This window comes from Notolepis coatsorum (assembly GCF_963971535.1).
Source record: "Notolepis coatsorum genome assembly, chromosome: 4".
NCBI classification, from domain to species: Eukaryota; Metazoa; Chordata; class Actinopteri; order Aulopiformes; family Paralepididae; genus Notolepis; species Notolepis coatsorum.
The window spans coordinates 18,591,313-18,613,701 of record NC_140168.1 but is presented as its reverse complement, the minus strand read 5'-3'; the positions used below and the strand labels follow the sequence as shown (position 1 = coordinate 18,613,701).

Here is a 22,389-nt window from a genome sequence, read left to right as displayed (position 1 = left end):
TCACTGGAGGCATTTCATAAGTATCTCTCAACGCAGCTAACTCCAATTTGAGCTTCACTCTAGAGGCCAGCCCCAGCAGCATCAGTTTCTTGGCTGTTTTGGTCATCAAGGAGGGGAACACTATACATACTGATTTATTTCGCAAGCCTACTGACAGAAACACTTTACTACAGGGTGACAGTTTCCATCCCACCCACCTCATTAAGAGCCTCCCAGTCAGCCAGTTTCACAGAGCCAGGAGAATCTGCAGCCTTGATAGTCTATAATCAGAGACAGTCCACAGACCTGAGCAGGAGATTCCAGGAGAGAGGGTATCCTACAGAATGGATAGATAAAGCTGCTAACCGCTTTGATGTGGCCACACAAGACGAATGCCTGCAACCTAGCATTAGACCCACTAAGGACCAGTCCCTGCTGTGCTGCACTACATATTCTCCTGTAGGTTTTGAATTCACAAAGATCCTACATAAACACTGGCACATCATCAACTCTGATCCCAAACTCCAATCTGTCTTCAAGGAACCTCCCACCGTAGTCTACAAACGCCGCGCCGCGCCCCCCCCCCCCCCCCCCCCCCCCCCCAACCTGAGAAACCAACTAGTGAGATCCTACAGCCCACCCACTGCTCACAGACCCAAGTTCCTAGATAACACCCCGGATGGGAACTACAAGTGTAGCAACTGTGCACAATGTGGTTACACTATCAAGAGCAAGACCTACACACATCCACTTAATGGTAAAACCCTCAAGAGTCCGTGGCTTCATCACCTGTAGCTCCACTCATGTCATCTACCTAATAAAATGTCCATGTGGCCTGAGCTATGTAGGCAAAACCAACCGGCAACTCAAAACACGCATCAGCGAACACCGCAGCAACATCAGATGTGGTGATGAACATAACCCGGTTGCAGTACATTTTAGACAGGCAGGACACAACATCAGCACATTAAGATACACTGGCATTGAAAAGGTAGAGAGACCAGCCAGAGGAGGAGACCATGGCAAACTACTCTTGCAGAGAGAGACCTACCATATACACACCCTTCAGACCATGGCCCCTCTTGGACTTAATGAAGCGTTTGACATTAAACCCTTCCTGTAAATACACACATTCTGTCTGGTTCTGTTTTTAAGTTCTCATTATATATTTGTTCTCTATTTTACATGTGAAAGTGTGTTACATCTAACTACTACTGTTATTGTAACCATGTACCGTATGTTCTAACACTTAAGCTGTAATATGTTTTGTAAATTTGTAGCCTATAGGCTAATTGATTTAAACCTTGACCTGGTTCATCCCATAATATGTATATATACCCCACCCCGTTCACATGTTGGTGACACTTGAAAAAGGCCACAGGCCGAAACGTTGTGTTAAATTATATTAAACTTGGGAACACGGCAGACGGTGTGCTGACTTTTTTTCACAACTTTACATATCTATTTGAGTCAAGCACCCGTGACTACACTTTGGATGTGCGTGAGTCTTTTCTACCACCATGAGGAAGACACCTCAAGGAAGACACCATGAGGAAGAGACCTCGAGGAAGACACCATGAGGAAGAGACCATGAGGAAGACACCATGAGGAAGAGACCATGAGGAAGAGACCATGAGGAAGAGACCTCGAGGAAGACACCATGAGGAAGACACCATGAGGAAGAGACCATGAGGAAGACACCATGAGGAAGAGACCTCGAGGAAGAGACCATGAGGAAGAGACCATGAGGAAGACACCATGAGGAAGAGACCATGAGGAAGACACCATGAGGAAGAGACCATGAGGAAGAGACCATGAGGAAGAGACCATGAGGAAGAGACCATGAGGAAGACACCATGAGGAAGACACCATGAGGAAGAGACCATGAGGAAGAGACCATGAGGAAGAGACCATGAGGAAGAGACCATGAGGAAGAGACCATGAGGAAGAGACCATGAGGAAGAGACCATGAGGAAGAGACCATGAGGAAGAGACCATGAGGAAGACACCATGAGGAAGACACCATGAGGAAGAGACCATGAGGAAGACACCATGAGGAAGACACCATGAGGAAGTCACCATGAGGAAGAGACCATGAGGAAGAGACCATGAGGAAGACACCATGAGGAAGAGACCATGAGGAAGACACCATGAGGAAGACACCATGAGGAAGAGACCATGAGGAAGAGACCATGAGGAAGACACCATGAGGAAGAGACCATGAGGAAGAGACCATGAGGAAGTCACCATGAGGAAGAGACCATGAGGAAGACACCATGAGGAAGTCACCATGAGGAAGAGACCATGAGGAAGAGACCATGAGGAAGAGACCATAAGAAGAGACCATAGGAAGACACCATGAGGAAGAGACCATGAGGAAGAGACCTCGAGGAAGACACCATGAGGAAGACACCATAAGAAGACACCATGAGGAAGAGACGTTGAGGAAGAGACCATGAGGAAGAGACCATAAGAAGACACCATGAGGAAGAGACGTTGAGGAAGAGACCATGAGGAAGAGACCATAAGAAGAGACCATAGGAAGACACCATGAGGAAGAGACCATGAGGAAGAGACCATGAGGAAGAGACCATGAGGAAGAGACCTCGAGGAAGACACCATGAGGAAGACACCATGAGGAAGAGACCATGAGGAAGACACCATGAGGAAGAGACCTCGAGGAAGAGACCATGAGGAAGAGACCATGAGGAAGACACCATGAGGAAGAGACCATGAGGAAGACACCATGAGGAAGAGACCATGAGGAAGAGACCATGAGGAAGAGACCATGAGGAAGAGACCATGAGGAAGACACCATGAGGAAGACACCATGAGGAAGAGACCATGAGGAAGAGACCATGAGGAAGAGACCATGAGGAAGAGACCATGAGGAAGAGACCATGAGGAAGAGACCATGAGGAAGAGACCATGAGGAAGACACCATGAGGAAGACACCATGAGGAAGAGACCATGAGGAAGACACCATGAGGAAGACACCATGAGGAAGTCACCATGAGGAAGAGACCATGAGGAAGAGACCATGAGGAAGACACCATGAGGAAGAGACCATGAGGAAGACACCATGAGGAAGACACCATGAGGAAGAGACCATGAGGAAGAGACCATGAGGAAGACACCATGAGGAAGAGACCATGAGGAAGAGACCATGAGGAAGTCACCATGAGGAAGAGACCATGAGGAAGACACCATGAGGAAGTCACCATGAGGAAGAGACCATGAGGAAGAGACCATGAGGAAGAGACCATAAGAAGAGACCATAGGAAGACACCATGAGGAAGAGACCATGAGGAAGAGACCATGAGGAAGAGACCATGAGAAGAGACCATGAGGAAGAGACCATGAGAAGAGACCATGAGGAAGACACCATGAGGAAGAGACCATGAGGAAGAGACCATGAGGAAGAGACCATGAGGAAGAGACCATGAGGAAGACACCATGAGGAAGAGACCATGAGGAAGAGACCATGAGGAAGAGACCATGAGGAAGACACCATGAGGAAGAGACCATGAGGAAGACACCATGAGGAAGAGACCATGAGGAAGAGACCATGAGGAAGAGACCATGAGGAAGACACCATGAGGAAGAGACCATGAGGAAGACACCATGAGGAAGACACCATGAGGAAGACACCATGAGGAAGAGACCTCGAGGAAGAGACCATGAGAAGAGACCATGAGGAAGACACCATGAGGAAGACACCATGAGGAAGACACCATGAGGAAGAGACCATGAGGAAGAGACCATGAGGAAGAGACCATGAGGAAGAGACCATGAGGAAGACACCATGAGGAAGAGACCATAAGAAGACACCATGAGGAAGAGACGTTGAGGAAGAGACCATGAGGAAGAGACCATAAGAAGACACCATGAGGAAGAGACGTTGAGGAAGAGACCATGAGGAAGACACCATGAGGAAGACACCATGAGGAAGAGACCATAAGGAAGAGACCATGAGGAAGAGACCATGAGGAAGACACCATGAGGAAGAGACCATAAGAAGACACCATGAGGAAGACACCATGAGGAAGAGACCATGAGGAAGACACCATGAGGAAGAGACCATGAGGAAGAGACCATGAGGAAGACACCATGAGGAAGACACCATGAGGAAGAGACCATGAGGAAGAGACCATGAGGAAGACACCATGAGGAAGAGACCATGAGGAAGAGACCATGAGGAAGACACCATGAGGAAGAGACCATGAGGAAGAGACCATGAGGAAGACACCATGAGGAAGACACCATGAGGAAGAGACCATGAGGAAGACACCTCGAGGAAGACACCTCGAGGAAGACACCTCGAGGAAGACACCATGAGGAAGAGACCATGAGGAAGAGACCATGAGGAAGACACCATGAGGAAGACGACACCATGAGGAAGATGACACCATGAGGAAGATGACACCATGAGGAAGATGACACCATGAGGAAGTTAAAGTCTTACTTCTCCAGCAGGACGGGCGGGCGGGTCATCAGGGTGATACGTCTCCAGTACCACACCAAGATGATGAGGATGCTGGGGGTGAGGAAGGTCTTCATGGCGAACCAGACCTTGGTGAAGCCTCCATTCTGGTGGATGCCCTAGAGAGGAGAGAGAGAGGAGAGAGAAGAGATAGAGAGAGGAGAGAGAGGAGAGGGGGGAGAGAGAGAGAGATGGAGAGAGAAGATGGAGAGGAGAGAGAGGGGGAGAGAGAGACAGAGGAGAGAGGCTCGGCTCATATCATCATGTCTTACCATATTTCTGACAGTTTAACGGTATTGGACTGCATTTGTTTTTTGGGCCCATCCGTAGTTTTATAAATAAACAGTAGGGACGGGCAAGTAACGTTTTCCCAGATCGAGTCACATGAATTACTCGAGTAGTTCGAAGTCGTTTGTTCTGGTTTAGGGAGATCATGTTTTAGAAGGCATCTTAAAGGATTTTTCAAAAAGCAACAGGGCTTTTGAGGTGATGAAATCACTGTGCCCAGGCATAGTTTACGTGGTAAATGCAACATGTTTACAGGAACATTTTGGGCAAAGTGGGCAACATGGGCAAAGTGGGCAACATGTTGTTGGCACAATTTGGAAATGCAAACACAAATCGCTGTTTTGACCTTTTAGATAACGCTAAGCTATCTTTTAACGCAACAACGTTCGTGGTACTATCCATGCTCCACAGCTGACCAGTGTTGTCTTCCTGCAACAACTCAACTAGGAGGTGGTCCTGAGGGGGGATGTGGCTCCACTAGGAGGTGGTCCTGAGAGGGGGGCTGTGGCTCAACTAGGAGGAGGTCCTGAGGGGGGCTGTGGCTCCACTAGGAGGTGGTCCTGAGGGGGTCTGTGGCTCCACTAGGAGGTGGTCCTGAGGGGGGCTGTGGCTCAACTAGGAGGTGGTCCTGAGGGGGGATGTGGCTCAACTAGGAGGTGGTCCTGAGGGGGGCTGTGGCTCAACTAGGAGGTGGTCCTGAGGGGGGATGTGGCTCAACTAGGAGGTGGTCCTGAGGGGGGCTGTATCTCAACTAGGAGGTGGTCCTGAGGGGGGCTGAGTCTCAACTAGGAGGTGGTCCTGAGGGGGGGCTGTATCTCAACTAGGAGGTGGTCCAGAGGGGGGCTGTATCTCAACTAGGAGGTGGTCCTGAGGGGGGCTGTATCTCAACTAGGAGGTGGTCCTGAGGGGGGCTGAGTCTCAACTAGGAGGTGGTCCTGAGGGGGGGGCTGTATCTCAACTAGGAGGTGGTCCTGAGGGGGTCTGTGGCTCCACTAGGAGGTGGTCCTGAGGGGGGATGTGGCTCAACTAGGAGGTGGTCCTGAGGGGGGCTGTGGCTCAACTAGGAGGTGGTCTGGAGGGGGGTGTGAGTGAGTGAGTGGTTGGGACCAGGCGCTTCCCGCGGTCCTACTCACCACCAGGCGCTTCGTGAGTGAGTGAGTGAGTGAGTGAGTGAGTGAGTGAGTGGGACCAGGCGCTCGGTCCTACTCACCACCAGCCGGATGTCTTTGATCTCCCCGATGCCCACGTTGACCTTCTTGCGCTCGTTGACTGGCAGGCGGATGTTGAGCAGGTAGTACTTGTGGGCCACGCTGCCCACCTCCATGAAGGGCAGCAGGTCACACTCGTAGTAACGGCCCTCGTTCTCATAGGTCTGCAGAGAACACAGCTGGCTCTCATATCACTGTTCTCAGAGAACACAGCTGGGTCTCATATCACTGTTCTCAGATAACACAGCTGGCTCTCATATCACTGTTCTCACAGAACACAGCTGGCTCTCATATCACTGTTCTCACAGAACACAGCTGGCTCTCATATCACTGTTCTCACAGAACACAGCTGGCTCTCATATCACTGTTCTCACAGAACACAGCTGGCTCTCATATCACTGTTCTCACAGAACACAGCTGGCTCTCATATCACTGTTCTCACAGAACACAGCTGGCTCTCATATCACTGTTCTCAAAGAACACAGCTGGCTCTCATATCACTGTTCTCACAGCTGGCTCTCATATCACTGTTCTCAGAGAACACAGCTGGCTCTCATATCACTGTTCTCACAGAACACAGCTGGCTCTCATATCACTGTTCTCACAGAACACAGCTGGCTCTCATATCACTGTTCTCACAGAACACAGCTGGCTCTCATATCACTGTTCTCACAGCTGGCTCTCATATCACTGTTCTCAGAGAACACAGCTGGCTCTCATATCACTGTTCTCACAGAACACAGCTGGCTCTCATATCACTGTTCTCACAGCTGGCTCTCATATCACTGTTCTCAGAGAACACAGCTGGCTCTCATATCACTGTTCTCACAGAACACAGCTGGCTCTCATATCACTGTTCTCACAGCTGGCTCTCATATCACTGTTCTCAGAGAACACAGCTGGCTCTCATATCACTGTTCTCACAGAACACAGCTGGCTCTCATATCACTGTTCTCACAGAACACAGCTGGCTCTCATATCACTGTTCTCACAGAACACAGCTGGCTCTCATATCACTGTTCTCACAGAACACAGCTGGCTCTCATATCACTGTTCTCACAGCTGGGTCAATACAACACTGTTCTCATATCAGAACACAGCTGGGTTACTATTAACTATATGATAATACCTTGATGGTGTTATATATATATATATATATATATATATATATATATATATATAATAATACCTTGGTGGTGTCAATAGTCTTCCTATAATAACTATATAATAATAATAATAATAATAATAATAATAATAATAATAATAATAATAATAATAATAATAATAATAATAATAATAATAATAATAATAATAATAATAATAATAATAATAATAATAATAATAATAATAATAATACATTGGTGGTGTCGATAGTCTTCATATAATAACTATATAATACCTTGGTGGTGTTAATAGTATTCCTATAAAACATATATAATAATAATAATACCTTGGTGGTGGTGAAGTTACAGCTGAGCTTCCTCTGCTCTATAGAGTGGGCCATCTCGGTCCACTCACTCAGGCTGTCGTCTCTGTAGGCCAGACCCACGTCTATGGTGACCATGGCTCCGTCCTCTGGAAGAGACCGTTAGTATTTACTACAGGCAGAAGAACTCAGTCTGTACTGTAGTGTATGCACAAATATAAATCAAATACAAATACCAATAAGAAATATTTGATTGTAAACACTTTTCAAAACACAATGTTACAAAGTGCTTAATAAAACAAAATCTGTTTTTTTAACGTCTTTTTTTTACAAAAGGAAAAAATTAAATGTAGGTTAGTATATAAGGATAAGGATATATTTCATTACTCCCTCACGGGGAAATTCCAGTGACACACACATACAGCTCATCGTCTCATTAACAACATCATATCACAATCATTAAATGTTTACAGTAACAACGGCACAACATAAATTCAAACAGACATGTACATTTGTTGACACATGTCGACTACAGAATGCCTGAGACACCATTATGCGATAGTCGGCTGCAGCAACACCGGGTGTCGTTGCGGCGGGAGGGAGGGAGGAAAGATTGTCTAGGAGAGGGAAAGATATGCGACTGTTCTCTGGGAGGGCTTGGAGAGGAAAGAATATTGTAGTTTAGGCTAGTATATTGTAATGTAGGTTAGTGGGGAGGGTGCCCCACTACGAGGGCCATTTCATGTATGCACGAGGAGATATAATAATGATAATCTAGAATTGATTTCAGGATGATTAGATAATCAGCCGAAAGATTACAACGCGATGACTGGATTACACTAAAATGCATTTTTCTCGTCTTTTCCTGGAATTACTCAGAATCACTCATATTCAAAACGGTATAAAACGGAAATGTACCAATGAAAAAACAATCTGTTTTTTGCATGTTGACCAGAAGCAACTCACTGACAGTCGGCCGCGTTATTAGATCCATAGCTATAATATAAAATATAGTTTTAGGACTCGCAAATCTGGCATTCTAAAACTATATCCATTGAATAAAGACCTGGCGCTGAAGGGGGATCAGCGCCCCCTGCTGCTGGCGGTCAATGTGTTAATGGCTGGTCGTCCAGCCCTATGAATTCCATGACTTTTCTTGTGATCGCTTTAGCCTTCCGACGATCAGTTATACGCACGGGTTCTCTCTAAAGTGGTTGGCGTTAGCGGACGTTTTGGTTCTTTCTCTGCCTTTTTCTTTTTACTCTCCGCGGTAAGCTTAACGAACTCTCCATGCTCCTCTGGGTGATGGGACTTCAAGTGTCTTATTAAATCTGTTGTGTTGAAACTAAACTTTTTACATTGCTTCCCCCACGAGGTATTTTATCCTGGCATACATTGCAGATGGCATGTGTTGCATTTGTCTTTATTTAATATGATGAATTGAAAATGGGGGACCCTGATGTAAACAAGACGAAAGTCTTTCTCTGGTCTGCATCCCCTTAACAATTGTATGTATTGAGCTGTACTGTACCCATTCTGCAATCTGTTAAAGTTTTCAATCAATCAATCAAGTCTCAGACACTTTGTAATAGTTCCACACAGCCGACATGTTTTAGGTTAGTTAACATGCGACAATGACACCAACTCCGCTGATAATTGGCTCATGTTTTTCGCGGCAGACATTTTCGCAATCGGCGACTAGAAAGCATTATCGGAATTCCCCAATCTCATATTTATACTGAATATTGGCCGATACCGACTGCGGCATCCCTAGTCAGAACCATGTGTAACAGGTACTCTGTTTCAGCTGAATGTGGATGACTCATAACCGGCAGTGAAAAGGTGTTGTTTACTAGAACGTCTTATTCATGAGAATCATGACCGACCAGACCACCTAGTCTCTCTCTCTCTCTCTCTCTCTCTCTCTCTCTCTCTCTCTCTCTCTCTCACACACACAGAGCCATTAAAAGTACATCTTCAGATCACATTACAAAGTGTTCTCCTGCCTCCAGTGAAGCCTTTGTGATGATATGAAACAAGCTGGAACCAAGGAGAGAGACAGACAGAGAGAGAGAGAGAGAGAGAGAGAGAGAGAGAGAGAGAGAGAGAGAGAGAGAGAGAGAGAGAGAGAGAGAGAGAGAGAGAGAGAGACAGAGAGAGAGAGAGCGACAGACACAGCAAGAGAAGGGTGGGTATTGGCAGTCGACTGTCCCCCTAACTCCTCTCCTCTCTCCTCCCCTCCTCCCTCCCCCCATCCCCTCCTCTTCCTCCATCACCTCCCTTCTCCTCTCCTCCCCTCCCTCCTCTCCTCTCCCCCTCCTCTCTCCTCCACAGCACTGCCCTGAATGTCAGCTTACTGAAGACAAACATTCCACCCCAGTCCACCAGCAATCTCCACGGAAACCAGTCCAGCAGCCATCTCCACGGAAACCAGCCCTTCTGAACAGCTGTGTTATTGCTGGAGCCCTGCCAGGGGGGGGGGGGGGGGGGGGGGCTGGTTCCTGGGGTGGAGCAGGGCAGGTGGGTGGGGTTAACCAGTCTGAAAGCGTGTGCCGTCTACCAGCAGACTTGATTAACTGAGGCAGTGATCAAAACCAAAGGCTTCCTTAAACGGATAATCAAACCCAATGGTTTTCAAACTGCTTCAATGAAATCAATACGTCTTAACTTGTTGATGCAGAGTTACAACTTGAGGTATGGTTTAAAACCAAGGAGTGGCCATGGACATGTAAAGGGGTGATGAACATGGGATGCTGCTCTATTTCCAACCACCATGTGCTGCTCCCAGGCCTTTAACAATGTCCTTGATCAAAATACACCAACTTGCAAAGATTTACCCAAAAACTGGAAATAAACATTACTTTGTCATCAGTGGTGATTTAATTCTGTATGGGATGGCACCGTATTTTGGTGATTTCTAAAGGATTGTAAAGTATTTCAGGAAACGCTGAACAGGGGAAAGGTAGCGGCAGCCTTGGAACATGTAAACACGGATGTTTATCCAAAGCTAACGGTGCACGGCTTTACATCACCACACTGGAAAATACTTCTCTTATCTGTATCACAGTTCAGTCCACACATCCATACTGCCCTGCTGAGTCAGTTCAGCACCACCCAGCTCAGCCTTGCTCACCCTTTCCCTTCCTTCTCTCTTTTGCACATAAACGTAGAACCAGGATTATTCAAACCGATTATTTCTCCCAGCTCCGAGACCCTCAGGGAGGGGCTAGAGAGAGCCGTGGCCCAGTGTGGCTCTAGAGTGAGGCTTCCTGCTCTCCTGTGGCCCAGTGTGGCTCTAGAGTGAGGCTTCCTGCTCTCCTGTGGCCCAGTGTGGCTCTAGAGTGAGGCTTCCTGCTCTCCTGTGGCCCAGTGTGGCTCTAGAGTGAGGCTTCCTGCTCTCCTGTGGCCCAGTGTGGCTCTAGAGTGAGGCTTCCTGCTCTCCTGTGGCCCAGTGTGGCTCTAGAGTGAGGCTTCCTGCTCTCCTGTGGCCCAGTGTGGCTCTAGGGTGAGGCTTCCTGCTCTGCCGTGGCCCAGTGTGGCTCTAGAGTGAGGCTTCCTGCTCTACCGTGGCCCAGTGTGGCTCTAGAGTGAGGCTTCCTGCTCTCCTGTGGCCCAGTGTGGCTCTAGAGTGAGGCTTCCTGCTCTCCTGTGGCCCAGTGTGGCTCTAGAGTGAGGCTTCCTGCTCTGCCGTGGCCCAGTGTGGCTCTAGACTAGAGTAAGGCTCAGACAGTTGGAATGTTCCAAGCTGGAATGCTGCTATAGTAACACATGAACTGTCTGAGGCTCACGCACCAAACCAACAGGAAGTCCCGTGCCAACAGCTAAGCTTGTAGTCTGTGACACCAGTGATGCTCTGTGTTCAGGCGCCACAGAGTACAGTACAGGAGAGAAAGGAGGCTCTAGAGACGACAGATTAAACCCTGCAGCAGCAGCAGCTCGACTGGAGAGGAGCTCAGAGGACCAGTCCAGACCAGGAGCTCAACTGGAGAGGAGCTCAGAGGACCAGTCCAGACCAGCAGCAGCATGTTTGACTGGAGAGGAGCTCAGAGGACCAGTCCAGACCAGCAGCAGTATGTTTGACTGGAGAGGAGCTCAGATGACCAGTCCAGACCAGCAGCAGTATGTTTGACTGGAGAGGAGCTCAGATGACCAGTCCAGACCAGCAACAGCATGTTTGACTGGAGGAGCTCAGAGGACCAGTCCAGACCAGCAGCAGTATGTTTGACTGGAGAGGAGCTCAGAGGACCAGTCCAGACCAGCAACAGCATGTTTGACTGGAGAGGAGCTCAGAGGACCAGTCCAGACCAGCAGCAGTATGTTTGACTGGAGAGGAGCTCAGAGGACCAGTCCAGACCAGCAACAGTATGTTTGACTGGAGAGGAGCTCAGAGGACCAGTCCAGACCAGCAGCAGTATGTTTGACTGGAGAGGAGCTCAGAGGACCAGTCCAGACCAGCAGCAGTATGTTTGACTGGAGAGGAGCTCAGAGGACCAGTCCAGACCAGCAGCAGTATGTTTGACTGGAGAGGAGCTCAGAGGACCAGTCCAGACCAGCAGCAGTATGTTTGACTGGAGAGGAGCTAAGAGGACCAGTCCAGACCAGCAGCAGTATGTTTGACTGGAGAGGAGCTCAGAGGACCAGTCCAGACCAGCAGCAGTATGTTTGACTGGAGAGGAGCTAAGAGGACCAGTCCAGACCAGCAGCAGCATGTTTGACTGGAGAGAAGCTCAGAGGACCAGTCCAGACTTGCAACAGTATGTTTGACTGGAGAGGAGCTCAGAGGACCAGTCCAGACCAACAGCAGCATGTTTGCACGATGCGCTAAATAAGGCTGCAGCCAAATTGATCAGTCAATGAACAGGATAGAAATGTGATGGAAGGCATTCCAATCGTGAGTCGTCATACTCATATCTAAACCAACCAACCAACCAACCAATCATAGTGGGTTTTCTCCGGGGATTAAATTTTTTCACAAATCTTTATTTAGCAGTCCATTTCTCCGGACAGTAGCGGTGTAGCGTTTGCTCACGCTACGTCACTACTTGGGGTCTAAAAATAGCTACACTACAGAGATCGCTACTTGGTTCAAAATAGCGACACTACCATCATACTAGCCATTGAAAATTGTGGAAAAGACGTAGGCAGACAGACACAGCACGGTGGTGTAGTGGTCAACACTGTCGCCTCACAGCTAGAAGGTCCTGGGTTCAATTCCCGCTTGGGGACCAGGTTGCCGTGTTGCCAGTTACCCAGGTGGGGTATCTCCCGGGCCTTTCTGTGTGGAGTTTGCATGTTCTCCCCCGTGCTCGCAAGGGTTTCCCCTCCCGATAAGATAAACCCAATGGAAAAACATGATGGTCCGTCCCTGACGAAGACGGACAGGAGCACTTGGGATTGGTCCCCGGGCGGAGCGCTCGTCTGCTCCCATCTGCTGGGGGGGGGGGGGGGGGGGAGTGCAGAGAACATTTCATCAGCGACAGCGACTCAGTGCATGTTTCTGTGTTTCTGTGGGTCGCCCATCGCATGTGTGTGTTAAATCTGCATGACAATAAAGACTTCTTCTTCCAAGACGTAGACAGACAGACAGTTGTAAAAGACGTAGGCAGACAGACACAGTTGTAAAAGACGTAGGCAGACAGACACAGTTGTAAAAGATGTAGGCAGACAGACACAGTTGTAAAAGACGTAGGCAGACAGACACAGTTGTAAAAGACGCAGACAGACAGACAGTTGTAAAAGACGCAGACAGACACAGTTGTAAAAGACGCAGACAGACAGACAGTTGTAAAAGACGTAGGCAGACAGACACAGTTGTAAAAGACGTAGGCAGACAGACAGACAGTTGTAAAAGACGTAGGCAGACAGACACTGTTGTAAAAGACGTAGGCAGACAGACACAGTTGTAAAAGACGTAGGCAGACAGACAGTTGTAAAAGATGTAGGCAGACAGACAGTTGTAAAAGATGTAGACAGACATACAGTTGTAAAAGACGTAGGCAGACAGACAGTTGTAAAAGACGTAGGCAGACAGACAGACAGTTGTAAAAGACGTAGGCAGACAGACACAGTTGTAAAAGACGTAGGCAGACAGACACAGTTGTAAAAGACGTAGGCAGACAGACAGTTGTAAAAGATGTAGGCAGACAGACAGTTGTAAAAGATGTAGACAGACATACAGTTGTAAAAGACGTAGGCAGACAGACACAGTTGTAAAAGACGTAGGCAGACAGACAGTTGTAAAAGACGTAGGTAGGCAGACAGACAGTTGTAAAAGATGTAGGCAGACAGACAGTTGTAAAAGACGTAGGCAGACAGACAGTTGTAAAAGATGTAGGCAGACAGACAGTTGTAAAAGATGTAGGCAGACAGACAGTTGTAAAAGATGTAGGCAGACAGACAGTTGTAAAAGACGTAGGCAGACAGACAGTTGTAAAAGACGTAGGCAGACAGACAGACAGTTGTAAAAGACGTAGGCAGACAGACAGTTGTAAAAGATGTAGGCAGACAGACAGTTGTAAAAGATGTAGGCAGACAGACACAGTTGTAAAAGACGCAGACAGACAGACAGTTGTAAAAGACGTAGGCAGACAGACAGTTGTAAAAGATGTAGGCAGACAGACAGTTGTAAAAGATGTAGGCAGACAGACAGTTGTAAAAGATGTAGGCAGACAGACACAGTTGTAAAAGACGCAGACAGACAGACAGTTGTAAAAGACGTAGGCAGACAGACAGTTGTAAAAGACGTAGGCAGACAGACACAGTTGTAAAAGACGCAGACAGACAGACAGTTGTAAAAGACGTAGGCAGACAGACAGTTGTAAAAGATGTAGGCAGACAGACAGTTGTAAAAGACGCAGACAGACAGACAGTTGTAAAAGACGTAGGCAGACAGACAGCTATAAAAGACGCAGACAGACAGACAGCTATAAAAGACGTAGGCAGACAGACACAGCTGTAAAAGACGTAGGCAGACAGACAGCTATAAAAGACGTAGGCAGACAGACAGCTATAAAAGACGCAGACAGACAGACAGTTGTAAAAGACGCAGACAGACACAGCTGTAAAAGACGTAGGCAGACAGACAGACAGTTGTAAAAGACGCAGACAGACACAGCTGTAAAAGACGTAGGCAGACAGACAGCTATAAAAGACGTAGGCAGACAGACAGCTATAAAAGACGCAGACAGACAGACAGTTGTAAAAGACGCAGACAGACACAGCTGTAAAAGACGTAGGCAGACAGACAGCTATAAAAGACGTAGGCAGACAGACAGCTATAAAAGACGTAGGCAGACAGACAGCTATAAAAGACGTAGGCAGACAGACAGCTATAAAAGACGTAGGCAGACAGACAGCTATAAAAGACGTAGGCAGACAGACAGCTATAAAAGACGTAGGCAGACAGACAGCTATAAAAGACGTAGGCAGACAGACAGCTGTAAAAGACGTAGGCAGACAGACAGCTATAAAAGACGTAGGCAGACAGACAGCTATAAAAGACGTAGGCAGACAGACAGCTATAAAAGACGCAGACAGACAGACAGCTATAAAAGACGCAGACAGACAGACAGCTGTAAAAGACGTAGGCAGACAGACAGCTATAAAAGACGTAGGCAGACAGACAGCTATAAAAGACGCAGACAGACAGACAGTTGTAAAAGACGCAGACAGACAGACAGTTGTAAAAGACGTAGGCAGACAGACAGACAGTTGTAAAAGACGCAGACAGACACAGCTGTAAAAGACGTAGGCAGACAGACAGCTATAAAAGACGTAGGCAGACAGACAGCTATAAAAGACGTAGGCAGACAGACAGCTATAAAAGACGTAGGCAGACAGACACAGTTGTAAAAGACGTAGGCAGACAGACAGCTATAAAAGACGTAGGCAGACAGACAGCTATAAAAGACGTAGGCAGACAGACAGCTATAAAAGACGTAGGCAGACAGACACAGCTGTAAAAGACGTAGGCAGACAGAAACAGCTGTAAAAGACGTAGGCAGACAGACAGCTATAAAAGACGTAGGCAGACAGACAGCTATAAAAGACGTAGGCAGACAGACAGCTATAAAAGACGTAGGCAGACAGACAGCTATAAAAGACGTAGGCAGACAGACAGCTATAAAAGACGTAGGCAGACAGACAGCTATAAAAGACGTAGGCAGACAGACAGCTATAAAAGACGTAGGCAGACAGACAGCTGTAAAAGACGTAGGCAGACAGACAGCTATAAAAGACGTAGGCAGACAGACAGCTATAAAAGACGTAGGCAGACAGACAGCTATAAAAGACGTAGGCAGACAGACACAGCTATAAAAGACGTAGGCAGACAGACAGCTATAAAAGACGTAGGCAGACAGACAGCTATAAAAGACGTAGGCAGACAGACAGCTATAAAAGACGTAGGCAGACAGACAGCTATAAAAGACGTAGGCAGACAGACACAGTTGTAAAAGACGTAGGCAGACAGACAGCTATAAAAGACGTAGGCAGACAGACAGCTATAAAAGACGTAGGCAGACAGACAGCTGTAAAAGACGTAGGCAGACAGACAGCTATAAAAGACGTAGGCAGACAGGGAGGCAAGCCAATAGAATAGTCTCGGACCCCCCCCCCCCCCCCCCCCCATGTTTTACATGGAGAGTATGAGCTACTGGCCTCTGGGAGGAGGTTTAGAGTCCCACGCTCTAGACTAAATAGGTTTAAAAACTCCTTTATTCCGATCTCAGTTCAACTTTTAAATAGTGCCAGATAAATGGCTGGCAAGGCTGCAACGATTAGTCGACATAATCGACGATGTCGATTATAAAAAATCGTCGACGAGAAATTGTTGCGTCGATTAGTCATAAAAAAAAAATTATTTAATTTTTTTTTTTTTTTTTGTGCACTACCTATCTTTGTGAGAGTGGCTTCTCAGGGTTCCAGACAACATCATAACATGATGATCCCATAGCAAATTTTGGACACTGAAAACATTGTTCCCCTGCAGGAGATGATGATCAGACTAGACACACAATACATTACACACGCACTCCTCTCACTCACACACAGCGATCAGAGTAAGACACACACATACACACTCCTCTCACTCACACACAGCGATCAGAGTAAGACACACACATACACACTCCTCTCACTCACACACAGCGATCAGAGTAAGACACACACACATACACACTCCTCTCACTCACACACAGCGATCAGAGTAAGACACACACACATACACAAATTACACAGTACACACCTCTCACTCACACAGCGATCAGAGTAAGACACACACACATACACACACACGGACTCCTCTCACACACAGCAAACAAAAGTTATTTAAAGTACACTTCCACTTTAATTTGTATTATTTAATTTATTTATCTTGTTATGAGTGATTGCTGTATTGTTCTTCAAATACATTTTCATTTAAAGTGGCTTAAAGATCCAAATTCAAATGTTTCATGAGTCATTATTTTAATTTGCTATGGGATCATCATGTTATGATGTTGTTGTTTGGTCCTGACAAGAGTCTCAAAGTCTGGGGTGATGGTAGACAAGCAACTCTGAGGTCATGCTCCATGTCCAATCTGTTCCTCTGCTCTGTCTTCAGCTGGACCAGAGCTGAGAAGCCACTTTCACAAAGATAGGTAATTAAAAAAAAAAAAAAAAAAATTGTTTTTTTTTGTTGTTGTTTACATTGGTTTTCGATTAGTCGACTAATCGAAAAAATAATCGGCAGATTAGTCGACTACCAAATTAGTCATTAGTTGCAGCCCTACTGGCAATTATCGAATAACTGATATTTGGTTGTTATATTATCGATATTTGGGTATAGTATTCTATATATATGTGGTGTTGCCAGACATCCTGCTGTGCAGGTACTTTCCTGTAATTTTTTCCTTGTGTATCTCCTCTGTTTGGAGTCAGTTGCATCATGTCTGTATGTATCCGTCTGTGGCTGTCGTGTGGGTGTGTAAGCCCAAAACAAATTTCCCAGCCGATGGGACAATAAAGTGACTATTGACTCTCGACAGACACACTGGTAATACTGCTGTTATCATGGGTTTATTAACCATGTGAAATTCTACCAACAATATAATTGAGAGTGACTATTCCATCTATGGATTCTGGTTCTGTGTTTTCTATCGGTTCTGATTTGGTGCTACTACATCTGGCAGGGGGAGGGGGGGATATGAGGCCCAGGGTGAATCACAGCCTGTCTGGCAGCGGTGCCAGAAAACAACCCCCACAAACCGCTTCCACCGAGACCAGGAATGTGAGATAATGACCCCGATGACCAGGTCATTAAGGCTGTCCTCTCCGAAGCCTGTTTTTGAACGTTTGGGCTCAGCCCTACAGGTCATCATTATCTGTGTAGAGTTGAGGTCGTATAAATAAACATAACCCATTTTCACTTCCCTTTGATGTAGAATAAAAAATAAAATAAAAACACTGTCACTAGTCGGTGTATGATTGCCGATATACATCTGCCCATCAGACCCTCACCGATATACGAAAATAAAATCACAGATACTGGACAATATCGATATGGTCACTGATATCTTATGCATCCCTACTCAGAAAGAAACGTCTCTTTCCAGAAATCATGACCCGGTTTAGTCGGCATAATCCATAGAGCTTGTTGTGAACGAGCGGCTCAGGATGGTTCCCGTTTCGATTCCCGCTCCTTCCGGGCAGCGTGTCCAAGTGTCCTCGACACTTAACCCCTAATTGCTCCCAATGAGCAGGTTGGCACCTTGCGTGGGCGCCTCCTCCGTCGGTATGAATGTGTGAGTGATTGGGTGAATGTGAGGCATAAGTTGTAAAGCACTTTGGATAAAAGCATTCGTGAACAGTTTCGTGTAGGAACTATTTTCTACTGAACTACACCTCTCATTGTGATATATGGGTGTACTTTGGTAGAAAGTAGTTCCTAAATTAAACACTCCTCCTCCATCTCCCCCCCTCCACCTCCTCTCTCCCCCCCCTCCTCCTCCTGCTGCTCTCATCCCACCCCCCTTCTCCTCCCCCCCCTCTCTCCTAAATTCCCATCCCGTCTATAGAAGATTCTCTCTTTCTTCATGACCTATTTTCTCTCCTCTAATCCCTTCTTTCCCTGCTTCTTGTAACGACCCCAGACTCCTGTGGGTTCTCCTGTCGTACTGAACACCGGCGTCCATGTCTACCGTAAAACACACTCCTCTCATGAGGGCATCTCTTTAATCTGGATTCTCGTTCACTTCACACATGGACGGAGGTGAGAGGAGAGGAGTGAGAGAAGAGGAAGTGAGATGAGAGGAAGTGAGAGGAGAGGAGGCGAGAGGAGGTGAGATGAGAGGGGACAGGAAGTGAGATGAGAGGAAGTGAGAGGAGAGGAAGTGATGTGAGAGGAGAGGAGGCGAGAGGAGAGAGGAGAGGAAGTGAGATGAGAGGAAGTGAGAGGAGAGGAAGTGAGGTGAGAGGAGAGAGGAAGTGATGTGAGAGGAGAGAGGAAGTGATGTGAGAGGAAGTGAGAGGAGAGGAAGTGATGTGAGAGGAAGTGAGAGGAGAGGAAGTGAGAGGAGAGGAAGTGAGGTGAGAGGAGAGAGGAAGTGATGTGAGAGGAGAGGAAGTGAGATGAGAGGAAGTGAGAGGAGAGGAAGTGAGGTGAGAGGAAGTGAGGTGAGAGGAAGTGATGTGAGAGGAGAGGAAGTGAGAGGAGAGGAAGTGAGAGGAGAGGAAGTGAGAGGAGAGGAAGTGAGATGAGAGGAAGTGAGAGGAGAGGAAGTGAGGTGAGAGGAGAGGAAGGGAGATGAGAGGGGACTGGAAGTGAGATGAGGAAGTGAGAGGAGAGGAAGTGAGGTGAGAGGAGAGAGGAAGTGATGTGAGAGGAGGGGAAGTGAGATGAGAGGAAGTGAGAGGAGAGGAGGTGAGAGGAGAGGAAGTGAGAGGAGAGGAGAGGGGAGGAAGTGAGGTGAGAGGAGAGAGGAAGTGATGTGAGAGGAAGTGAGAGGAGAGGAAGTGAGAGGAGAGGAAGTGAGGTGAGAGGAAGCGATGTGAGAGGAAGTGAGAGGAGAGGAAGTGAGGTGAGAGGAAGCGATGCGAGAGGAGAGGAAGGGAGAGTAGAGGAAGAGAGAGGAGAGGAAGTGAGGTGAGAGAGAGGAAGTGAGGCGAGAGCGGTGAGAGGAGGAAGTGAGGTGAGAGAGAGGAAGTGAGGTGAGAGGAGAGGTGAGAGGAGGAAGTGAGGTGAGAGGAGAGGAAGTGAGGTGAGAGGAGCGGTGAGAGGAGGAAGTGAGGTGAGAGAGAGGAAGTGAGGTGAGAGGAGAGGTGAGAGGAGGAAGTGAGGTGAGAGAGAGGAAGTGAGGTGAGAGGAGCGGTGAGAGGAGAGATAAGACTTCGCATACCTGTCCTGTAAAAACAAATTGTCCTGTAAAGACCTATTTGTCAATACTGGACTCATACCAGGATCAAACAAAATCTCCAAGAGCTACAAGTAGCATGTCAGAAATCTCCAAGAGCTACAAGTAGCAACCTGCTCATCGGGAGCAGTTAAGGGTTAATTGTCTTGCTCAAGGACATTTCGACATGCTGGCCGGGAATCTAACCAGGAACCTCCAGATTACCAGACAACTGCTACCTCTCGAGCCACTGTCTCCCCGGCTACAAGAGCTACAAGTAACATGTCCGAAATCACCAAGAGCTACAAGTAACAGAAATCACCAAGAGCTACAAGTAACAGAAATCAATGCACAAAAGACTATTACCATCCAGAATTATATTCTTTCTTTTTTTGAAAATGGTTTAAGGATTTTCTAGTGGAGAGATAGTCGTACATCTCTGATCTATTGAGTCCAGACCACAAACTAACTCGTCTAACGAACGAACTAAGGCTATAGCATTATGCGAGTGTAATAGATTAGATAGAACCGCATCAGGCCTCTGGTCCAGTGGCATCAGTTCAGCCCCTACAGGAGCCCATCAAGTCCCCGTCCCAGAGGGCCCGGTGGCCCCCAGCCTCCACACACACACACAGACCAGGAGGACATCCATCACCGTCAGCCGTCCGCCTCACTCCGCTCTCAGAGAAATCCAATCTTCTCTGAGAGGAGAGGGATAAAGAGACACATTCCTGTGGGTTCCTCATGCGACAGAACTGAAAGCACACAATGACCTGCCGTGACGTCCTGCAGAGGCAGTGTATTAGGAACGTATAGGTTTGCTGCCATGATGTTACCCACGACTAATGACCTCATGAAAACACCAGACATTTTCCATAATGACACTCGATATCTGTAGAGGGCGCTTACTTTGATCTTTAACGTAATGCGGCTACATTGATCCGCTGTGTCTGTCCGTCTACGTCTGTTTTTAATTCATTTTCAATAACTACTATCCATTTGTTGGACAGACGAGACGTTATGTTATGTAAAAAATAAACCAACAAACAGTAATACCTTCCGTCTATCCGACGGATCAATGTCGCTGCAGCCTTATTTAGCGCATCACACAAACATAATATTGCTGGTCTGGTCTCGACAGATCCTCGGAGCTGCTCTCTAGTCGAGCGTTTGCTGCTGCGGGGTTTAAATAAAAAAAGATTGCCAACTCCTCTGCCATCGTTGTGTATCATTGTCATCTCCAAAGCCTTTTTTCTCCGCTTCACGTGAAGTTAAATCTACTCTAGAAGTGAAAGAAAGTACATTCTGATCATGTTGCCGAGTTGGTTACGAAATCCAAAGCCTCCACATGTTCCCTTGACCCCCTTCCCACAACCCTCATCAACACTTAGTATTTCGTGTTTTCGTTTGATTAATTTGTGGGCACGGATATGCAAACATTAACTAAATAGGTTTTATTTCTATCTATAAAAAATATATATATAGTGAAGAAAGTAGTAGAACGCGCTCACCTCACTTGACACTGGGTGTTGTAACCTCTGACCCTAACCTCTGATACTAAACATAGGGAAACAGGTCCAGGCACGCACTTTCCAAATGTATTGGCAGCCTGAAATCATGACGTTTCGGTGTGAACACACCTTCTTCAGAAATAGCTTGCAATGAAGCATGAAGGGTAAGTGACCCAATGATACTAATCAAACAGGAAGTGACAACATAGGAAGTGAAAATAAACAATCAAATAAAACAGAGGTCAAAACATTTTCCTCATTGAGGCCTCTAGGCTCTAAACATTTTCATATTATATAGATATATCTTTCTGCTTTTCATGCTTCCGAAGTACTTTGTAAGGATGGGCTTTAAGGTGTATTTTGTGCAGATGTCTTGATGGAATGTGTTGTCACTTCCTGTTTGATTAATATAATTTTGTCACTTACCCTTCATGCTTCATTGCAAGCCATTTCTGAAGAAGGTGTGTTCACACCGAAACGTCATGATTTCAGGCTGCCAATACATTTGGAAAAAACTGGAGTCCGTGCCTGAACGTGTTTCCCTATTTTTTCATAAAGAATATATATATATAAATAAAAACAAACACTAATAGGGGCAGTGGAGCCTGAACACAGAGTTCCTGTTCTCATTCTAGCAGCCCCTATACCCCCGTTTCAGTCCTGTTCTCATTCTAGCAGCCCCTATACCTCTGTTTCAGTCCTGTTCTCATTCTATCAGCCCCTATACCTCTGTTTAAGTCTTGTTCTCATTCTAGCAGCCTCTATACCTCTCTGTTTCAGTCCTGTTCTCATTCTAGCAGCCTCTATACCTATCTGTTTCAGTCCTGTTCTCATTCTAGCAGCCTCTATACCTCTGTTTCAGTCCTGTTCTCATTCTAGCAGCCTCTATACCTCTCTGTTTCAGTCCTGTTCTCATTCTAGCAGCCTCTATACCTCTCTGTTTCAGTCCTGTTCTCATTCTAGCAGCCTCTATACCTCTCTGTTTCAGTCCTGTCCTCATTCTAGCAGACTCTATACCTCTCTGTTTCAGTCCTGTTCTCATTCTAGCAGCCTCTATACCTCTGTTTCAGCCATGTTCTCATTCTAGCAGCCTCTATACCTCTCTGTTTCAGTCCTGTCCTCATTC

The 22,389-nt window shown here is 46.8% G+C and overlaps 1 protein-coding gene across 1 annotated transcript in view; it reads right to left on the bottom strand.

The window, feature by feature from the left end:
• Positions 1-22,389, bottom strand: part of wls (Wnt ligand secretion mediator) — a 77,560-nt gene that overhangs the window by 39,500 nt on the left and 15,671 nt on the right. Inside the window, exons 3-5 of the mRNA XM_084313138.1 lie at positions 7,409-7,533; positions 5,961-6,122; positions 4,445-4,581 (exon numbers count right to left, since the gene is read on the bottom strand). Coding sequence (XP_084169264.1) covers positions 4,445-4,581; positions 5,961-6,122; positions 7,409-7,533 — 424 coding nt within the window. The remainder of the gene's footprint in view (positions 1-4,444; positions 4,582-5,960; positions 6,123-7,408; positions 7,534-22,389) is intronic.